The 13,381-nt window shown below is 50.3% G+C and overlaps 2 protein-coding genes across 14 annotated transcripts in view; one reads left to right on the top strand and one right to left on the bottom strand.

Annotated features, from left to right (window-relative positions):
• EIF4G3 (eukaryotic translation initiation factor 4 gamma 3) overlaps positions 1 to 13,381 on the top strand; it is a 147,957-nt gene that overhangs the window by 127,589 nt on the left and 6,987 nt on the right. For all 13 annotated transcript variants that reach the window (XM_071449272.1, XM_071449271.1, XM_071449270.1 and 10 more), the window contains 8 exons: positions 766 to 860; positions 2,397 to 2,490; positions 3,024 to 3,141; positions 4,502 to 4,725; positions 5,866 to 5,981; positions 8,972 to 9,144; positions 11,589 to 11,714; positions 12,729 to 12,810. In XM_071449272.1, the coding sequence (XP_071305373.1) occupies positions 766 to 860; positions 2,397 to 2,490; positions 3,024 to 3,141; positions 4,502 to 4,725; positions 5,866 to 5,981; positions 8,972 to 9,144; positions 11,589 to 11,714; positions 12,729 to 12,810 (1,028 nt within the window). The remainder of the gene's footprint in view (positions 1 to 765; positions 861 to 2,396; positions 2,491 to 3,023; positions 3,142 to 4,501; positions 4,726 to 5,865; positions 5,982 to 8,971; positions 9,145 to 11,588; positions 11,715 to 12,728; positions 12,811 to 13,381) is intronic.
• Positions 297 to 679, bottom strand: LOC139600539 (uncharacterized; the record flags this gene model as incomplete). Its single annotated transcript, XM_071448801.1, has 3 exons — positions 297 to 344; positions 458 to 630; positions 673 to 679. Coding segments are annotated over 3 exons (228 nt in total), but the record flags the coding sequence as incomplete, so codon positions are not given.

The raw sequence follows: 13,381 nt of genomic DNA, 5'->3' as shown, positions 1-13,381 counted from the left end.
GCAGGACCTGCCCTCAGAGCAGTGAGCTGGGCTGAGCTGGGCTGGGCTGAGCTGGGCTGGGCTGAGCTGGGCTGAGCTGGGCTGAGCTGAGCTGAGCTGGGCTGGGCTGGGCTGAGCTGAGCTGGGCTGAGCTGGGCTGAGCTGGGCTGAGCTGGGCTGGGCTGGGCTGGGCTGAGCTGAGCTGGGCTGAGCTGGGCTGAGCTGGGCTGAGCTGGGCTGGGCTGAGCTGAGCTGGGCTGAGCTGGGCTGGGCTGGGCTGCGCTGAGCTGAGCTGGGCTGGGCTGAGCTGAGCTGGGCTGAGCTGGGCTGGGCTGGGCTGAGCTGGGCTGGGCTGGGCTGGGCTGAGCTGAGCTGGGCTGAGCTGGGCTGGGCTGGGCTGGGCTGAGCTGGGCTGGGCTGGGCTGGGCTGGGCTGGGCTGGGCTGAGCTGGGCTGGGCTGGGCTGAGCTGAGCTGAGCTGGGCTGGGCTGAGCTGGGCTGGGCTGAGCTGGGCTGGGCTGAGCTGAGCTGGGCTGAGCTGAGCTGGGCTGGGCTGGGCTGGGCTGAGCTGAGCTGAGCTGAGCTGGGCTGGGCTGAGCTGAGCTGGGCTGAGCTGAGCTGGGCTGGGCTGGGCTGGGCTGAGCTGAGCTGGGCTGAGCTGGGCTGGGCTGGGCTGAGCTGAGCTGGGCTGGACTGGGCTGGGCTGAGCTGAGCTGGGCTGGGCTGAGCTGGGCTGAGCTGAGCTGAGCTGGGCTGAGCTAAATGTGGCTCTGTTTGTCCTCCTCAGGTGTCCCGCGGGTCGACGAAGGCGGCTGGAACACTGTGCAGGGGGCAAAGAACAGCAGAGTGCTGGACCCCACCAAGTTCCTTAAAATCACCAAGGTAGGTGCCAGCACAAGCCTCCTTCAGGGCAATAGAACATCTGCTAGTCCAGGAAGGACCAGGATGGTGTGTGCAGGTCACACCTTGGGGCTGGGATACATTAAATCCTCAGAGTTAATACTGAGTGTAAATCAAGCTGCATTTTCTTCTGGATGTTCCTGCTTTGTCCTGAGGGAAAGGAGTGTGCAGACTTTCTTTCTCAGGTTCACAGTGTCCTTTTGGTAATCCAGAAGCTCTCACAGTCAGAAAATCTGCATTTTATTCATGGTGATGAAAATGTGAGCCAGGGTATTGTGTGACATGGAGATGCAGCACAGCACCCATGGGACCCATGGGTCTCAAACTCATCCCCTGGGGTCTCAAACACCTGCTGGAAATCCTTGGCTGCCTCAAGTTCTTGAGACCCTCATCTGATGCTGCTCCTCAGTAAAACAGGGAGGCCACATCCATTTTGATGTGTCACAAACAGCAGCACTCCAGCCTCAGGATGCTCCAGTAGAATGGGAAGAGCTGTGTCTGCTTTAGAGGTTTCTCGACTTGGTGGCATGGTTGCATCCCCCAGTATGTGATAAACTCTCATGTTCATCCTCCAGATGAGCATCTTCCTGTTCTTTCACCATTAAACTGGTGAATTTGGGACAGTTTTCCAGGCTGCAGGTTGGGCAAGTTGGAGATTTCTCCTTTGTTGAACTTCAGAACAGCTCTGGGTTTCCTTGCTGAGGAGAAATCTGGCCTTTGCATAAATCAGTGACTCCTAAATATTCTCTTGTCCCACTTAATGTCACTTGCCCTGAATTTTTGCACTCAGTGCCTGGATTCTTGGAGAGCTGTAAAGCAGGATCTGAACAGACTGCAGCCCTTCTGCAGATCCAATCAGTTTGTTCCTTCTGAAAGTCATCAAACAGTTCCCAAAACTTAAATAGCAGGAGAGGCTACAGCTCACCTGGGAAAAGCCCTTCTCCTCTGTTCCATACAAATGGAGCTGGTTCCCCAGCAGCTGCTTTGGAAGGAGAGGGGAGCTCCTCTGAGATCTGCGAGGTCACAACCTCCTTGTCAATAAACTCTCCCACTGAACATTGTAAAATCAATATTCTCTTCTTGCCAGACACCACTTCCTCCAAGTTCTGTGACCTGTTGTCATCCTTTGCCCTCTGGATTGTTTGGTGTCCTGCAGATCCCCCCCAAAGCCATGACTGGAGAGTTGATGGACAGTGAAACTGGCTTCCACATCACAAACAAACTGAACATCTTTCAGATATGGATATACTGAGCTTTTCCACCTTCCTGAGCTTCAGAATTCCCAATAAAAAGAAGCTCCTGCTCACTGTGAATGTCTCTCATTGACATTTGGAAGAGACTCTTTGTGATGCCCTTTGTTGTTTGTGTCCCCTGTCTTGGGCCACAGTTTAGTCTTCCAGAAATATGTGCAGTGTATTTTGGTGTTCACAAGACTGGGATTATTGCCAAAAAATCTCCCATTTATTATTACAGTGTACAATTTGCCCTTGTAATTGTACCTCTTGGTGTGTTTTCCAGCCCACAATAGATGAGAAGATTCAGCTCGTGCCTAAAGCCCAGTTGGGCAGCTGGGGGAAGGGCAGCAGTGGTGGAGCCAAGGCAAGCGAGATGGGTGAGTGAGGATGGACCCTCAGCCTTGGCTTTGCTCTAAAGAACAGGTTTGGGTGGGGTTCACAGAGTCAGGGAATGTCCTGAGCTGGAAGGGACCCACAGGGATCAAATCCAAGCCCTGGCCCTGCACAGACACCCCAACAATCCCAGCCTGTCCAAACCCTCCTGGAGCTCTGGCAGCCCCAGGGCTGGGACCATTCCCTGGGGAGCCTGGGCAGTGCCCAGCACCCTCTGGGGAAGAGCCTTTCCTGATCTCCAACCCAAACCCCCCTGGCCCAGCTCCAGCCCTTCCCTGGCTCCTGTCCCTGCTCACAGGGAGGGATCAGAGCTGCTGTCCCCACTGAGGGCTCCCCTGTGGCTCCTCTGTCCCCTCTGTGTGACCTCCTGGCAGGAAGGGTTGAAGTGGGGCAGGCCCAGCCTTTTCCCTGCAGTTCTGTCCCCGTGCCTGGGCTGAGCTGCTCGGTGGTGCTGAGCTCTCAGCAGCTCCTGTCCTGACCTTGTTGCTCTGCTCTGTGTTGTCTCCACCATCTCCAGACTCCTTGCGACCAAGTGCCACAAGTCTGAACAGATTTTCTGCCCTGCAGCCTCCAGTGTCCCCAGTGTCTGCCTCATCTGCATCTTCAGAACTAGAATCTCGCAGGGCCTTAACGAGGTGAGTGTTGCTCCTCACTGCTGCCCTTTGCACCCCCTGCTCTGGCACCAGCACTCAGAAAGAGGAAAATTCCTGCTTTTCCAGGAATGGCTGGGTCCTTTTCCCACTCTGAGTTAGCTTCCAACATGCCTGTATTTTATAATATCATAGGAGAGAGAGGTAGAATGAATTTTTAAAACCATTTTGATTAATGTTTTAGTTTCCACTTCACCCTTCAGCCAAGGGTGGTTGTGTTTAACAGATTAAAAACTCTTCAGATAAAATGTAGTTATAAATAGGTTGGATTTAATGGCTGTGAATTCAGCCAGGTCAGTAGGTTTATTTAGCCAGGAAAACACACCTAAAACCTGGCAGAAATGCAGCATAAAACCGTGTCTGACCCTTCACAGCAGGTGTGACCTGCCCGTGCTCCCACATCCAACAAATGCCTCTCTCTCACTCCAATTCTTTCAGGGCTGCAGCCACTCCAGCGTGGAGCATGAAACTTGCATTAACCCTCAATAATTTATTAACTCTAGACACGGTTTATAAATGTACAGTTCATTTAAAATGTCACTGGATCTTCCTTCCAGTGCACACAAGCTGCTGAAGTGTTTTCCTGCATTGTGCCTCCAGTGCTTTCCCTCCTATTTCAAGGAAAGCTTGGGCTTACCTGGGAATTATTCCATTATGGCATCAATTTGCCCATCTTACTCATTAACACAGTAATTAATAGGACAGATCATTGTCACCTGTTGTTGGGAGCCTTCACTGTTTGGGAGGTATCTTTCAATTAATGGGTAAAAAACACAACTCTCATGGAATCACAAAATGTTTTGAGATGGAGAGAGTTGAGAGATCACCCATTCCACCCCTGCCATGGCAGGGACACCTCCCACTATCCCAGGTGTTTCCAAGCCCCAGTGTCCAGCCTGGCCTTGGACTCTCCCAGGGATCCAGGGGCAGCCAAGGCTGCTCTGGGCACTCTGTGCCAGGGCCTGCCCACCCTCACAGGGAAGAATTCCTTTGTTACATCTAATCTAAAGCTCCCACACCATTTCAAAGGGAAACAGAGTCCATGTGTTACAAAACTCACTATTCCATGTATAAAATGGGTGATGTAGAACACTGCTTTTTCATATATTCTCTAGGAAGCATTGTCTGTTCCTGTCCACTCTGGGTATTTGTGTTTGTCTCTGAAATTGAGTTAATTTTAGTTGTGGGTACAGCTGTAAGAAACAAGAGTCAACAATCCAGCAATCCTGCAAATTCTCTGTAAGAAACAGAGCCAACAATCCTGCAGGCTTTAGGGGGTGGTTTTTCCCTGCAGTGAAGCCCTCGAGTCCCTCTCCTCACCCCTGAGTGGGTTTTTCTTTGGCAGTCGTGGGAGCACTGGCAGGGAGAAGAATGACAAACCTCTTCCACCCTCCTTGTCCCGGCCCAACACCTTCCTGAGGGGCAGCAGCAGCAAGGAGCTGCTGCTGGACAACCAGGCCCAGGAGGAGCAGCGCAGGGAGATGCTGGAGACGGTGAAGCAGCTGACAGGAGCCATGGAGATGGACAGGAACAGCACCGAGGCCGAGAGGAACAAAGCCAAGGAACCTGGTAATGGCTCCTCTGTGCTCAGGGATCTGCTGAATGCATGGGATGGCACAAGGGAGAACCTGTCAGAGCAGGGCAGGTGTCTGTGCAGGGCACTGGCAGCTGCACCTCCCAGAGCTGGGTGACCCAGCTGGGTCAGGCAGGCCTGGGCCTCATCCCCTCTGCAGCCCCTCCGTGGGGTCCAGCGGGGCTGAGAGGCTGCAGGTGCCAGCACAGCACCACCCATGGCACTGTCTGCCCTGTTTATCCTGTCACTGTCCCCCAAATCAGGGTCAGTTCTTCAGGAATGCTGTTTCAGTGCCCAGTAATGCCATATCTGCCCTTTTCAAGCACTCCCCAGGCCAGGGCAGGGATTTGGGTCTGGCACAGATGGTGCACAGCAGCTTTTGAGCTGCCAGGCCTCCTTCCAGCCAGCCCTGGTGCAGCAGGAGGGTGGCACCCACCAGTGTGACCTGTCTGTCACCTTGTCAGTCCTGCAGCTCCTGCTTTTCCCTCCTACCAGCCTGGGCTGATCTGTTACTGGGAAAATGGGGACACTTAGGGTGATGTTCCCAGTGGACAGAACTTTTACAGTAAGGACAGCACTCAGCTCCTTCCCTGGGAAACATCTGGAAACTGCTGCAGTGAGGGAAACACCTCAACTGCCACAGCACAGCACAGGCTTGTCCTGAAGCTTTGGGGTGTTCTAGACAGTCCATGGTTTTGGGATGTGTTTGGGAGATTGCCTTGGGCTGCTGCCCATTGCAGTCAGCACATTTTAACTTTGCTGCAGCAGCTCCCATTTAATTATTTAATGTTCATGCAGAGCTTTGAAGGGTTTGACCTGTGCCACTGCCAGCTGGGATCCTGCAAGGTCAAGTTACAGAAATACTGGGAGTTCACATGGGGGGAAAGTAGCCAGGAGAGAATCCCAGAATGGTTTGAGCTGGAAGGAACCTTAAAGCTCATCGAGTTCCACCCCTGCTGTGGGCAGGGACACCTTCCACCTGTCCCAGGTTGCTCCAAGCCCCATCAAAGAACTGCCCTGTGCCTGAGGATGGGACAGGGGACACACCTGCCCTAGGGACTTCTGTTCTCAGAATGTCATCTCTAAAATGCTGACTTTCCTTTTCCAAACATTTTTTGGTTTTGTATTTCCACCAGCCAAGCCAGAAGTTCCCCCAGCTCCAGCACAAGAAAAGCCTTCACTATCAGAAGAGGAAATAGAGAGAAAATGCAAATCTATCATTGATGAGTTCTTGCATATTAATGATTTTAAGGTAAGCAAGATGAAAACCTCACTTCCCAGACACCTCTGAAGGGCTGCAGTGATTTCTGTCCAGGATGTGTCTCTGTGAGCACCCAGCCCACACAGGGGCAGCAGCTCAGGGCCACTTTCTGGACTTTGTTCTCCCAAGTTTGTTTCCTGCCCTGCTGGCAATAGGAAGAATAGCCCAGCCTGTGTGTTTTAAGTAGCAAGATGGATGTGTATCTGTCATGAATCACTGAGCAGCTCCATCATACCAGCAATTTTGGAAGCAGAAAAGCTAGTGGGAAAATAAACAGAGGTTTTCATTTAGTTATCAAAGCATGTGCTGTTCTGATCTGGAGGCAGATAAAGCAATACTAAATATTGAACAAACCACTCCAGAGGATTTTTAATAAACATTGGAAATTACTGAGCAGCTGTCATCACTTCCTAGTTAAAAGGTTGAAATTTTGTTTCCCTTGTAAATGGGTTTTTCAGCTCGTCCAGGGAGTTTGCAAGAAGTGTTACATTGGCTGCAAGGCTGCTTCATTTGATCTTTTCACTGAAATAAATTTTAAAACCTGCCAAGTTTGAAATGGCAGCACTTGGGAGTTGCTGGCTTGGCACCCTAAAAGCAGAGTTGCTGCTTCCATTTCATTGGACTTCCAATTAATAATTGGAAAGAGAAATATTCTCATGATGGATTGTTTAGAGTTCACATCTAGTTAATGGGATAAATTATTAAATACTTGGGATTGTTTAGAGTTCACATCTAGTTAATGGGATAAATTATTAAATACTTGCTTTGGAGAGGAAGAACCTTGCTCTGATTAGCAGTGAGCTGGTGAGCCAAGGAGTCTCTGCTCTTTTTCCTGCTTATGATGGACTCCAAAGGCTCCCCTGGATGCCTGTGATGAAGGGGCCTCTTCAGTTCCCTGTTTGCAAATCCAGCAGTGTATTTCTGTGGCTGGCTGCAAGTGGAGCTGAAGTGCATTAGACAGGGCAGGGCTGGTGCAAAGTCCATGGAATCAAGGCAGTTTGTTTGCATCAGGAATTACTTGGTACTGAGGGATTCTTGGTGCTCTTCAGGTGCAGCAAAGCTCTGACTGCTTGAACTCTTGTTCCTGCAGCCACCTGTGAGTGAGCTCCTGCTGTGCAGAGCAGAGGAGCAGCCCCTTGCAGGCTTTGGTCTCAGAGTCTGGCCTGACCATGTCCTCAAACAGCTGAGCTGTGACCTGGTGACAGCAGGGTCAGCCAGCAGGGCTCCCTGGGTGTCCCAGGACAGCTCCAACCTGAGCACACAGGCCAGGACCACCGGGCTCCTGACCTGCAGGAAAAACCTACAGGGCCTGAGGAAACTCATCTGGGGCTGCCAGCTCTTGGTAGCTCAAGGCATAACCAGTCACAGAGCAGGTGCCTGTGGTCAGGAAGGCCACTGAGATCTGTGGGCTGGACCCAGAAGGTCACTGGAAAGCCCTTGTGAGACTTTAAAAGCTGCTCTCAAAGGCTCTGAGTGTTTCTTTGTTTAGGTTGCAAAATGCTCAAGTCAGGAAGTGGCAGCTTTAGAGAGGGGAAATCTTCTCCAAGTGCTCCCCAGCTATTTTCTGCTCCTTGGTGGGCTGTGGGTTTGTAACACAGGCATTTGTGCCTGGTCAGATCAGTAACAAATCTGATCTGATACCTGTTTTTTGACTTGATATTTGATATAGCAATCAGTGTTTTGGTGGCATCCAGAAGATAACTTTTGCCATTTCCCAAGCAGCCCTGGAATGTGATTTGTTACCTGAGTGGTATAAGTATTATGTGATGAGGTTCCACAGCCTAATTCAATGAGACTATGGAACCTCACTGAATTAGGAACCACTGAATAGGAACCACTTTGCCTGGCAGCCTCACTAAATCCTCATTTCACCAAAAATCCCCGATGTTGCAGTAGGAAATACTCTTGTGCCACGTGTTTGCTGCTTTCCAGTGCAGGGTGTGTTTGCTGCTGTCCACTGGAGGCTGTGTTTGTTGCTGTTAAGTAGAGGCTGTGTTTGCTGCTGTCCAGTGCAGGGTGTGTGTGCTGCTGTCCAGTGCAGGGTGTGTTTGTGCTGTCCAGTGCAGTTTGTGTGTTTGCTGCTGTTAAGTAGAGGCTGTGTTTGCTGCTGTCCACTGGAAGGTGACTCTGTGTGCTGTTCCACTGGAGGCTGTGTTTGCTGCTGTCCACTGCAGGGTGTGTTTGCTGCTGGTCAGTGCAGGCTGTGTTTGTGCTGTTCAGTGCAGGGTGTGTTTGTGCTGTCCAGTAGAGGCTGTGTTTGCTGCTGTCCAGTGGAGGGTGACTCTGTGTGCTGTTCCACTGGAGGCTGTGTTTGTTGTTGTTAAGTAGAGACTGTGTGTGCTGCTGTCCAGTGTAGGCTGTGTGTGCTGCTGTCCAGTGCAGGGTGTGTTTGTTGCTGTTCCACTGGAGGGTGTGTTTGCTGCTGTCCAGTGCAGGGTGTGTTTGTTGCTGTTCCACTGGAGGGTGACTCTGTGTGCTGTTCCACAGGAGGCTGTGTGTGCTGCTGGTCAGTGCAGGGTGTGTTTGTGCTGTCCAGTGCAGGCTGTGTTTGCTGCTGAACACTGGAGGGTGACTCTGTGTGCTGTTCACAGGAGGCTGTGTTTGCTGCTGTCCAGTGCAGGGTGTGTGTGCTGCTGTCCAGTGCAGGCTGTGTTTGTGCTGTCCACTGGAGGGTGACTCTGTGTGCTGTTCCACTGGAGACTGTGTTTGTCACCACTGGAGGGTGACTCTGTGTGCTGTTCACAGGAGGCTGTGTTTGCTGCTGTCCAGTGCAGGCTGTGTTTGTGCTGTCCACTGGAGGGTGACTCTGTGTGCTGTTCACAGGAGGCTGTGTTTGCTGCTGTCCAGTGCAGGGTGACTCTGTGTGCTGCTGTCCAGTGCAGGGTGTGTTTGTGCTGTCCACTGGAGAGTGACTCTGTGTGCTGTTCCACTGGAGGCTGTGTTTGTCACCACTGGAGGGTGACTCTGTGTGCTGTTCACAGGAGGCCATGCAGTGCGTGGAGGAGCTCAGTGCCCAGAGCCTGCTGCCCGTGTTCGTGCGTGTGGGCGTGGAGTCCACGCTGGAGCGGAGCCAGATCACCAGGGATCACATGGGCCAGTTGTTACATCAGCTGGTGCACTCAGGAAAGCTGAGCAAGCAGGAGTTCTTCAAGGGGTTGGTATTCTGCACAGAGAATCCACAGATTCTTTTCTGCAGTGTTTCTTGTAAATGGATGCTGTGCTGCAGAGAAATGATCTCCCACCTTGTTTTGGTATCCTGCCCTCCCCACACGTTCTTATAGAAGGACTGGATCATTTGGGTGTATTTATAAGGAATATTATTATTGTAATATATTTTAAAGTGTTTCAGATGCCTTAGTGAACATAAATATGTTCATATTTATATCAGCTTTTATTTTGAAGCAGATCTGTAGGTGTCTGTTTAAATGTGTGTGCTCAGATCCCTGTTTGTGCTGCATTTCTCCCTGTTTGACTGTTGCAAATCCCTGAATGTAACTGGAAGAGGAGGCAATCAGAATCCTTCACACAGCATCAGTACCTGGGAGCTCTGAGCTCCTGTGCACCCAGAGGCTCAGGCACTGTCCCCCTGGGAAGAAGGGACACACCCTGACATTTCCCTCGAGGGGCTGAGGAGCAGAACACACAGCAGAAGGGTTGGACCTGCCAAGAGAGGCCTGAGTTTTGGCTGCTGGCTCATTTCAGCTCCCTGAGATTTGTGTTCCCAGCCTGCTGTCCAGTCCTAAAACAATCCCTGCTCCCATGGAGTCCCTGGTGGCTCTCAGTCCTCACTGGGGTGCAGAGCAGGAGGGATAAAACAGGGATAGGCACAAAGGCAGCAGTGAAGGAGCAGATGAAGTGCACTGAGTTGCTGAGGAGTTGGTTCTGTCTTGTTGCAGGGTGATGCCATTTCCTGTTTCACCCATCCCAACCCCCAGCTGTGCCAACCTCTCCTTTCCCCTCCCCTGTCCCTGGGTTTAAAAGGAGATGGGACCATGGGGTCTGGATTCTGTTGGGAGCTGGTACAAGATTCAGAGTCTGTCATCCTGGAATAAACTCTGCATTAAAACTCTACAGCAGAATCCTCTCCTTTTTCTCTTCACCATCTCCTGAACCTTTTCCACCAGAGTTAAACTGAGTTTCTGCTCTGCCTGGATTTGTTCTGAGTGCCAGCTGCAGCACCCAGCTGGCCAAAGGTGTCTCTGAAGTGAAACCACAGCTGCTGCCTTTGGCCCAGCAGCAAGGACCAGACAAGGCCAGGCACATCCCACCCAGAAATATTGGGATTAATATTCCATACTGTCTGGCTTTAATCTGAGTCTGTGTCATTGTGGTACCACCAACCACTCCAACAGGAAACTCCCTGCACCTGTGTCTGCCCCTGAACTTTGTCCAGATCACAGGAAAGGTTTAGGCAGGCTGAGCTCAAAACCATATGGAACTGCTGAAAAAATCTAAATCCACAGGGAATCCTCTTGTGTCCACACAGCACTGATGGTCAGAGGGACTCGCTTGAGGTGATGCACATCCAGAATGTATTCTGATTAAAGCTGTTCCTGAGCTTCCTGGAGTTTGGATAAGTGGATCTGGATGAAATACTTGGATCTGTGCTCTGAATGTGACATAAACAATGTGAAACAACTCCTGAAGATGATGGAAAGGGCAAGTGGTGTTCAGAGGGTGCTGAGGAGAGCACCAGAGGCCACCTCACCCACTGACACAGGAGACGTGACCGTGTCATGAGGGATCACAGGATGAACACTGGTCCCACCCTATGGCTGGGGAGATGCACAACAGGAAAATGATTTCTGACAGAAAGGCTGGAGGAGTAGCAGAGGTTGCAAAGAATAAAACAAGGGAAATGGTTCCTGGTTTGAAACAAGAAAAAATGTGGATTTATAGTCATTAAAGAGGACATTGACTTTTCAAGGTTTTCAGGGAGAAACAAGCCATGATGGAAATTAGGAAAGGAGAGCAGAAAAATTACCATATCCCAGGCATGGGAAGTGAAGCCACCTGCAAGGGTTTCATGGGAAAGAAGAGTTTTGAGCCATTCTGGAAAGTGTATCCCAGGGGAGCAGTGCTGTAATTCCTGCTGCAGACAGAAACTCCCCTCTGCTGAACTGAGTTCTTACAGACATTTCACTGCTTTCCTTACATTTGGAATTCTGCTAGGATTAACCCCCTTCTCTAAATGTTTGGATATTTTTAAGAATGTTTCATTTACTTGATGGTTTATATATACAGACAAGAAAGCTTTTTAGTTTTATAGATGTTACTGTTTAACAAGTGATTTGGTACTGGATATAAGAATTATTATAACTGGTGGTTTCCTGGATGGATCTGTTGGATCTACAAAAAGTGGTGTCTTTTCCACATATTCTCCTTGTTACTGCATGGAGAAATTCAGCCTTGGCAGTGTGGAAGTACCAAAGGCATAAAATGGCAATAGGTTTTTGGTACCTTTGTGATTCTCCTCACTCCTCTCTCTCTTCACTCCTCTTTTATGTTACAAAATATTTTTAAAGCACAGATTTCTTTGAAGAAAATGTCTCCAATGAAATTTTATTTAACACTTGATGTTTTTTCCTCCTTGTGAAGTTTCTCTGAGACCCTGGAGATGGCAGATGACATGGCCATAGATATCCCCCATATCTGGCTGTACCTGGCTGAGTTGGTGACCCCCATGTTAAAAGAAGGAGGAATCTCTATGAGAGAACTTATACAGTAAGTGATGCTTTCCCAGCTGTGCCTGCAGGGATTTCTCTGTGTGGTTTCCATCACTAGTGGAGGATGAGCAGTGCTGGAGGCTCAGCTCCCACAGGAGAGCTCTTGCACAGCAGCCTGAGAGCTCTGCTGGGAAGGGAGCTTGGTGCTTTCACCCTTGGAGAAGGGTTTTATCCATAACTCTGCTGTTGGTTCCACTGAGTTCAGTGCTGTGGAGTGGAGTGATTTGGGAGCACAGAGGCTCTGGGAATTGGACCAGCACAGAGTGAGGCATTGCAGAGGGTCAGAGGGTAACTAAAGGGAGGGCTGGGCTAGGTGGGATTGGAATCAATTCCTCTCTGGGAGGGTGAGGAGGCCCTGGCATAGTTTGCCCAGAGCAGCTGTGGCTGCCTCATCCCTGGAGGTGTTGAAGGCCAGGCTGGGTGGGCCTTGGGGCAGCCTGGGACAGTGGAAGGTGTCCCTGCCCAAACTGTGGGATTCCATGTCTCTGCCACCTGGGCACTGCCTTAAACAGGCACAAAACCTTGTCTGCAAGACCAGAAACCATTTCCTGGAGCAGAATTCCTGTGTTTTTTGGATGTCCTCATATATTTGGGGATTAACTGTGAACCAGTTCAATGGTTCCTATTTCTATTACCAGTATATTAAGAAAATAACAGTTTTTCCCCCTACCCAAGTGCAGCATCCTACAAAAATTAGTGGATTTGACATAAATATAATTTTTTTTTAAATGTAAAATTCAAGTCTTTGTAATTAGCCCTGTTGTGACAAGGTCACTGCATCACTAAAATTTTTTTTTTTTTTTTAATGTAAAATTCAAGTCTTTGTAATTAGCCCTGTTGTGACAAGGTCACTGCATCACTAAATGTTTCATTAGCAGTGCTGGATTAATCAAATCCTTCCTCCCTGGCAGAAGTTAAAGCTGATTTCCTCCCTCAGTTTAGTCACTCCCCCTGGATTTACATCCCAAATACAAATGGTAACAGAAAAACACCTGTTTTTCTTTGATTCTAGAGAATTTAGCAAACCCTTGCTTCCTGTGGGAAGAGCCGGCGTCTTGCTTGCTGAAATCTTGCACCTTCTATGCAAACAAATGGTGAGTGCCCCGTGCTGCTGTCCTCCAGAGGGAGGAGTGGATGCAGCGCTCGTGTTCTTGCATGAAACCTTCACCATTCCCACCTGAGGACATTTAGGGATGGGCCAGCCAGTCCAGCTAACTTAGGAAAGCTGCCTCGCACCCCCAGTTTCCAACCAAGCCTTAGGAGGTTCCAAAAAGCTGAGTTAACTTTTTGTTTTCTCATCGCTTTTCCCTTTTGCAGGTACCTTTGCACCTGGCTTCTCCCAGAAGCTAAGAGTGCTGAAATACTGCAAGAGGGCCATGCTCAAGGGATTTCTGGGCTGAGCAGAAGCAGCAGGTGCCGGGAATCTTGCGAGAGAACGGTTCTTGCAGAGCGCAGAGGTTCTCAGGGTTCGGATAAGCTGCCATGGCCTCACGCTGCTCTGTGCTTATCCAAAGCAAAGCTGCCGACTGTTGAGGTTCACCCGGCCCTGGGGCAGTGACACCTCCTGACCCCGTGACTCCGAGAGCTCTCTTGTCTTGCACACCTCACAGCTGCGGGTCCAACCTGTTGGGTGGTTTCCCTATAACTCATCTCCATTTTTGTCTT

This window comes from Agelaius tricolor, unplaced genomic scaffold (genome assembly GCF_023055355.1).
Source record: "Agelaius tricolor isolate 1412-34295 unplaced genomic scaffold, bAgeTri1.0.p SCAF_28, whole genome shotgun sequence".
In the NCBI taxonomy this organism is placed as follows: domain Eukaryota; kingdom Metazoa; phylum Chordata; class Aves; order Passeriformes; family Icteridae; genus Agelaius; species Agelaius tricolor.
Note: the sequence above shows the minus strand (reverse complement) of the source record. Positions and strands in the feature narration are given on the sequence as shown.